The following is an 8,303-nucleotide window of genomic DNA, read 5'->3' as shown; positions in this document are numbered from 1 at the left end:
ATGGCAAAAACACGATTCAGTACCTTTCCCTGGGATAACCACCGATCGTTAGAGTGGCACAGAAGTACCTCAAATTCAGAGCCCATTTCATTACATAGCTCTTTGAAGATGCGGTGCTTCAGGGCAGTATTTCGCACAAGATTGAAAGGTTTGGAAAAATTAAAAACTGACGCACGATTATTACAGTCACAAGTCGAGTACTAAGCGCACGAAGTTTTCTGCAGCACAGATATTAAGGCCAAGTGATGTGACGTGATCAGCCGCAGCCAATGATGGCCAAGTGGGCAGGCCCAGCATGGCCAAGCGTGTTAAGGCGTGCGACTCGTAATCTGAGGGTCGATGGTTCGCATCTCGGTCGCGCCAAACATGCTCGCCCTCCCAGCCGTGGGGGCGTTATAATGTGACGATCAATCCCACTATTCGTTGGTAAAAGAGTAGCCCAAGAGTTGGCGGTGGGTGGTGAAGACTAGTTGCCTTCCCTCTAGTGATACACTGCTAAATTAGGGACGGCTAGCACAGATAGCCCTGGAGTAGCTTTGTGCGAAATTCGAAAACAAACAAACCAAGTGGGCATGGCGTCACGAATCATACGAGTTGAATGAACGGAATGGACACACACACAGTGTGCGTGTTTTGACCTTCGCCGAACATCTGAGACTGACTCAACGAACCCCTGGGTTTCCTCACTGCTTTAGTGAATTAAAGATATTTTCATTATGACTATATTTATAGTTTCAAATACATGTATGTTGGTAGAGTCTTACGCTTGTTCTAAACTAGAATAACACAATTTGTGCCATTCAATTTTATATATCACACGAATTTGTCCAATGTGTAATTGTCCCTTGATTAAGTGAGTAAATTTTTTGACTTACAACACTTAAGTCCAGTATTATATTTTTCTAGAATAAAAATTACAGCTCTAAATAATGTGAGCTTGCATTTTATGTCCCGTAAATTATGTTTAAAATACCTAACATACAAAATAATGCAATTAATCATTAATCATTAAACACAAAAGCTAGGTAGAACTAGCAAATAAACTTGAAAAATGGAATCAAAGCAGACAGAGATATAAAAGGACATGCCACTTCACCGAATACTGAACACTTCAGAAGGAAAATAATTCATTTATATCAGGTTATCCCAATAGTAATGCCCCAAAATTTAATACAGAAGGGAATCACCATTTCTGTCTTTTTAGAAGTTTGTAATGACTACAGTATATACTAAGACATGTATACACCTGTCCAGACAAATGGAAGAAACTAAACCATCTCCACTTTTCAGATCATTAATAAAATAAACTCTTATGAAGATGGATGTGTCTACATCTTAAGTGATGCACCACGTTCAGGTCGTCCTGTTGAGTTTATTTCCTGATTTTCTGTTGGTGCACTTAATGAAGATTTTGGACATGTTAGTGACTGGAGATGAAAAATGGATGTTTTATAACAGTTTTTAAGTGCCGCAGATAATGGATCAGTGCAGGTAAACTCGCTAAAGCACAGCCCAAAATGGAGTTAGACCCTAGGAAAGTCTTGTAAAGCATTTGGTGGGATATCGTTGGTGTGATCTACTTTGAGTTGGTGCCACTCAATCTAAGGATTACTTCAGACTTCTATTGTCAAAACAGTTCGTGCGCTTCAATGTTGCACTGAAAGATAAGAAGCCTTCTTTGGTCAATCGTAAAGGTGTTGTGTTACACCAGGATAATGTACGGCCCAATACAACAAGGATTACATCTGCAAAAATAGAAGAGATAGACTGGTTAAAAATTCCATCATTCTCCTTTTTCTCCAGAAGTTGCCCCATCTGATTATCATCTCTTCTGAAGTTTGCAGAACTATCTTGATAGAAAAGAGCTATCAAGATAATATTTCACATGGAAAGCGATAAACGGTCGAAAGTTGAACTAATTTCACATCGTCAACGCCACACCTCATACTGCGCGCGGGGCTGAAGAGCACCTCTAATGGTGTCGCAAGCCCCTTCGAACAGCCTTATGAGATTGTCAACCGACACGACCCATAAGAATGATCGTATTGAATAAGTGTTTACCGAAGAAGGTTAAGGACTGGAAATAAAGTTTAAGAGAGCCATAAAAGTGTTATAAAAAAACAAATGCTGCTGAGGAATGAGTTACGAATAAAATAGGCAAACAAGGAAATAACTTCCTATCTAGGCTGAAGGATGTGGTACTGGAGACAAGAATAACAAATTAAGTTTTACTTTGTTTGTAAATCCATTAAGTAGCAAACCAAATTAACAATTACAAAACAAACACATAAATATTACGACAATAGTTTTGGAAGCGTGTGTGTAGGACACCTGTTAACATCGATCAAGCACCTTTGAGCTATGACCTGTCAAGCAAAGTCTCGAAAGCACAAAAAATGCATTCCTGATGCTTAGTCATACAGTTAAGTGCTACAAGTCAAAATTACGGTCTATCTCGAAAGTAGTTCAGGGTGTAAGTTCGGCCTTTATCCTTAGTTTAGGTTATGTAAAGTGGGTGGAACACCTTGTTTCTTAAGACTCTTCCATACACGGCACTGCAGACAGTAGTTTTCCCTTATTTTTGTTCTAAAATAACTGTTTTCTTTTAGCACTTGTTCAATAACTTTCCGTATCAGTATTAAAAACTCATCCACTAAATATTAAAAGAGTGTCGATAAAGATTAACAAAAGTGTACTGAAGATCCAGAGATGACTGTATTCATAGGCAGTGAGGATCCAGAGATGACTGTATTCATAGGCAGTGAGGATCCAGAGATGACTGTATTCATAGGCAGTGAGGATCCAGAGATGACTGTATCCATGTGCAGGAGCGTAGATTTGTTACACCCGATGGGGTTGATGATTTTTGAAACCATTTATATGATCTGTTCAATTTGCAAATTGGTTATCTTTGATTACGTGAACCTGAAAGCTGTAAACATGCAGTCACAGAGTAATCTTGTTGCCACGATACTTCAAGGTTTCCATGTAGGTTTGTATAAGTGAGGTGTTGTGAACAGTTTTGAAAATGTTAATAGAATTGCATATAGACAGCACAGCCAGCGTATTGGACACAGTGAGCGGATGTATTTAACTGGACCATTGTGGCTGTCTGACGATACAATATTTTCAAAGATTGTCTTCTATTTCCCTGACCTCTGAAGCAAGACACCAAGTTCATGTACTCACTGGATAGAATCTCGAACACATTCACAAGTTTCAACTGCACGTTGTGTTATTAAATTAGCCTCGTGTGTTCCGCAGTGAAAAAACAAAGCTGACGGTTGCTTCTCCTTTATATTTGCCTGACATCCACTGTACGCACCAATCATGTTAGCGGCTCCATCATAAGTTTGTGCTCTTAATCCTAACAGTGGTAAATTGAGTCTAGTCAGTACATCAAGTATAGTCGAGGATATTGTTTCACCAGTTGTATTGGAAACACTGTACAAACCTAGAAATATCTCATGGACGTCAAGGTTCTCATCTACGTATCGTACACATATTGCTTACTGTTCGGCACCAGTAACACCTTGAGTGCCACCAACCATTAATGCAAAGATTTCACTTTGCTGCACTTTGTGTGCTATGTTCCTCAGTATTTGATGGCTGAGCATCTCCATTATTTCATTATGAGGTGATATGAATGTGGTTTTCTTTGACACGTAATCCGTCATCTGAGGATCTTCCTCTTCCAAGAGCTTCGTTAACTGTAGGAAGTTCCCCTCCGTATCAGTATGTCATACGTAATGCTAAACGCCCATGTCCATGGGACTTGTGTATCTATGAAATTTCGCAAACTCTCTGTATACGTAATAAGTATTTCTGCTGACAGTTAATGATTCAATAAAGGAACATGAGCATTGAATCGAACATGTCATCATTTATGCGATAAAAATGCTACATACAAAGCTAGGTTTACTTTGCATGTAATACTATTCAGTAACAAAACAATTAATTATCACAAAACAAACAAGTATTACGACTATAGGTTTGAAGCGTGCGTTTAGGACACCAGCGAACATCGAGAAAGCTCATTTCAGCTATCACCTGTCCAGCAGAGTCTAGAAAGCACAAGCAATGCATTCCCGATTCCTAGTCACACAGTTAAATGTCTCAAGTAAAAATTAAGGCCTCAGGGTGTAAGACACAATATAAAAGAGCAAGACGATAAAGAATAGGGATATGAAGGTCAAGCAGTATGTTAGAATGCAAAAGGAGATCTCTGGAATAAATGCTTAAAAAAGCGCTGTAATAATCGTATTAAAGTGTGCGAAGGAAAGTTGTTTCGTTATGTATGTACATTTCGGGTATCGACACTGAATTACAGTAGCTGTAGATGCATCTTTCCTTTATTACAATGGAAGAAGCTTTTACATAGTGCTGTTGAAAGATCTTTCATTAAACAAGGAAAACTTCCGAAATACCAGTTCGTAAACAGCGATAAAGAACTGTATAATTTAATTTATACACATGATACAAAAGTTACATACGAGCTAACGACACCACAATATTTCACTAAAAGGAGTTCGTAGTTCTAGTTAATGACCTTCCGTTGGAGAGACCGTGGAAGCGCCTTCGCCAGCCTCCCGACGCCGACGTTCTACACCTTCCGTTGGTGAGACCGTGGAAGCGCCTTCGCCAGCCTCCCGACGCCGACGTTCTACACCTTCCGTTGGAGAGACCGTGGAAGCGCCTTCGCCAGCCTCCCGACGCCGACGTTCTACACCTTCCGTTGGAGACCGTGGAAGCGCCTTCGCCAGCCTCCCGACGCCGACGTTCTACACCTTCCGTTGGAGAGACCGTGGAAGCGCCTTCGCCAGCCTCCCGACGCCGACGTTCTACACCTTCCGTTGGAGAGACCGTGGAAGCGCCTTCGCCAGCCTCCCGACGCCGACGTCCTACACCTTCCGTTGAAGAGACCGTGGAAGCGCCTTCGCCAGCCTCCCGACGCCGACGTTCTACACCTTTGTTGGAGAGACCGTGGAAGCGCCTTCGCCAGCATCCCGACGACGACGTTCTACACCTTCCGTTGGAAAGACCGTGGAAGCGCCTTCGCCAGCATCCCGACGACGACGTTCTACACCTTCCGTTGGAAGGATCGTGGTTGCGCCTTCGCCAGCCTCCCGACGCCGACGTTCTACACCTTCCGTTGGAAGGATCGTGGTTGCGCCTTCGCCAGCCTCCCGACGCCGACGTTCTACACCTTCCGTTGGAAGGATCGTGGTTGCGCCTTCGCCAGCCTCCCGACGCCGACGTTCTACACCTTCCGTTGGAAGGATCGTGGTTGCGCCTTCGCCAGCCTCCCGACGCCGACGTTCTACACCTTCCGTTGGAAGGATCGTGGTTGCGCCTTCGCCAGCCTCCCGACGCCGACGTTCTACACCTTCCGTTGGAAGGATCGTGGTTGCGCCTTCGCCAGCCTCCCGACGCCGACGTTCTACACCTTCCGTTGGAAAGACCGTGGAAGCGCCTTCGCCAGCCTCCCGACGACGACGTTCTACACCTTCCGTTGGAGGGACCGTTGTTGCGCCATCGCTAGCCTCCCGACGCCGACGTTCTACATCCTTCGTTATTTGATTATCATCCGTAACGAATACATTGGATATAGATGGGTCTGTAGGATAAAAATGCAACGTCGCGAGATTAAAATATAAAAACAAAATTACTAATACAATCTTATACTCCATCTCTGTGAAATTCTTAAATACGTATAGAATAACTAAAACCATAAACCTCTCCTTCTTCTCATCTGCTGGTATTTATACAACTCGTCTTTGATAAATTCTGACAGCTCTGAAATTGCGCATGCTCATAAATATGACGTAGAATGAACAGTCGGTATGCATTGTATGATAGAGGGAGGTAAAGTTGATTGCCGGCCTCTTTTCCTGTATATATGTTCCTTACTATGAGCATATTGGGAATATTCTCCAAACAGTATTATAACTATCGTAAATTGCGCTATGTACTGATGGGACGGAAACTAGTTTTAAGTAATAAAAAACTCATCTAGATTTTCTGATCCACATGTCATGAAAAGGTACATATAGTGTCTTACCCACTGTAATCGCTCTTTTATAAGAAAGATACACTTTCTATTAACTTATAGAGCGAAATCGTATACATGAGCTTTGACCAGTATGTTTATTATAATACTATGTTAAAGTCTGGAATCTATAAAATACATATTACATCCAACAAACCCTCCTATACCATCTTACAAAAATAGTAAACAATCATATACAAGGAAAAACCAAATCATAATTCAGTCGACAAGTAGAGCTGGCTACTGAACTTAAAAAGAAAAACAAAAAGGATTGAAGCTGACAAAACATAGGGACTCAGATTTTGTATTCATAAAATATTGTAAATTATTCATAAAAGAAATATTTTAAGGTTGCCTGATTGAAAACTATAATGATTCTGATGAAATTCCGAGATAGCTATACACAAAGTAGGTGAGTTCCTAATATCAGTCTTCACTTAAATAATGTCTGATTTTAAATTCAGTAAAGGAGAAAGGATTTCAAACGCTATTAATGTTATTTAATTAATAATGTATGTTCCATTATTATTAATTACTCCCTGCCAACGATTCACAAGCTTCTGAATGAAACTTCCATAAAATTGTTGGGGTTTGGAGGAAAAGAATGTAGAGAGGGTAATTTAGAGATGTTCATGTGTTCCAAGCTCTTTTCCATCAAGATAGTTCTGCAAACTTCAGAAGAGATGATAATCAGATGTGGAAAATTCTGGAGAATAAGGACAATGATGGAAGTTTTAACCAGTCTATCTCTTCTATTTTTGCAGATGTAATCCTTGTTGTATGGGGCCGTGCATTATCCTGGTGTAACACAACACCTTTAAGATTGACAAAAGCAGGCTTCTTATCTTTCAGTGCAACATTGAAGCGCACGAACTGTTTTGACAATAGAAGTCTGAAGAAATCCTTAGATTGAGTGGCATCAACTCAAAGTAGATCACACCAACGATATCCCACCAAATGCTTTACAAGACTTTCCTATGGTCTAACTCCATTTTGGGCTGTGCTTTAGCCAGTTTACCTGCACTGATCCATTATCTGCGGCACTTAAAAACTGCTATAAAATATCCATTTTTCATCTCCAGTCACTAACATGTCCAAAAATGGTGAGTTACGTTCACAAGAAGACACATACGTACAAATGTCCACTCTTGTTCTAAGGTTGGCTTCTGTCAAATAATGGGGAACCTACGTTTCAAGAGTTGACACCTTTCCAAGCTGTTGTAGATGACGGTGAACTGTTGAATGGGTTGAATTAAGCTTTTGTGCTAGTTCTCCAACTGTAACAGCAAAATCTTCATCAAGTGCACCAGCAGAAAATCAGGAAATAAACTCAACAGGACAACCTGAACGTGGCGCATCACTTAAGCTGTAGACACATCCATCTTCATGATAGTTTATTTTATTGATGATCTTAAAAAGTGGAGTTGGTTTAGTTTCTTCCATTTGTCTGGACAGGTGTATACATGTCTTAGTATATACTGTAGTCATTACAACCTTCTAAAAAGACAGAAATGGTGATTCCCCCTTCTGTATTAAACTTTGGGACATTACTAATGGGATAACCTGATATAAATGAATAATTTTCCTTCTGAAGTGTTCAGTATTCGGTGAAGTGGCATGTCCTTTTATATCTCTGTCTGCTTTGATTCCATTTTTGAAGTTTATTTGCTTGTTCTACCTAGCTTTTGTATTTAGTGATTTTTCGTATTTGATTCGGGTAGATACTAAGTACATTATTTTGTATGTTAGGTATTTTAAACATAATTTACAGGACATAAAATGCAAGCTCACATTATTTAGAGCTGTATTTTTTGTTCTAAAAAATATAATACCAGACTTAAGTGTTGTAAGTCCAAAATGTTACTCACTTAACCGAGGGACAATTACACATTGGACAAATTTGTTTGATATATAAAGTTGAATGGCACAAATTGTGTTATAATAGTTTAGAACAAGCGTAAGACGCCACCAACATATTTGAAATTATCAGTATAGTCATAATAAAAATATCTTTAATTCACTAAAGCAGTGGCGAAACCCAGGGGGTTCGGTGAGTCAGTCTCAGGTGTTCGGCGAAGGTCAAAACACGCACACTGTGTGTGTGTCAATTTCGTTCATTCCACTCGTATGATCCGTGACGTCATGCCCACTTGGTTTATTTGTTTTGGAATTTCGCACAAAGCAACTCGAGGGCTATCTATGCTAGCCGTCCCTAATTTAGCAGTGTAAGACTAGAGGGAAGGCAGCTAGTCAT

General features: G+C 40.5%; 1 protein-coding gene across 1 annotated transcript; it reads right to left on the bottom strand.

Annotated features, from left to right (window-relative positions):
- Window positions 1–4,334: 4,334 nt before the first annotated feature.
- Window positions 4,335–5,752, bottom strand: LOC143226601 (uncharacterized). Its single transcript, XM_076457796.1, has 2 exons — window positions 5,027–5,752; window positions 4,335–4,967 (listed from the first exon to the last, which is right to left on the bottom strand). Exons 1-2 carry the CDS (start codon window positions 5,730–5,732, stop codon window positions 4,519–4,521), a joined length of 1,155 nt encoding a protein of 384 aa, XP_076313911.1. The 5' UTR covers window positions 5,733–5,752; the 3' UTR covers window positions 4,335–4,518.
- Window positions 5,753–8,303: the final 2,551 nt, after the last annotated feature.

This window comes from Tachypleus tridentatus, chromosome 9 (assembly GCF_004210375.1).
Source record: "Tachypleus tridentatus isolate NWPU-2018 chromosome 9, ASM421037v1, whole genome shotgun sequence".
NCBI classification, from domain to species: Eukaryota; Metazoa; Arthropoda; class Merostomata; order Xiphosura; family Limulidae; genus Tachypleus; species Tachypleus tridentatus.
This window is presented reverse-complemented; position numbering and strand designations above follow the sequence as displayed.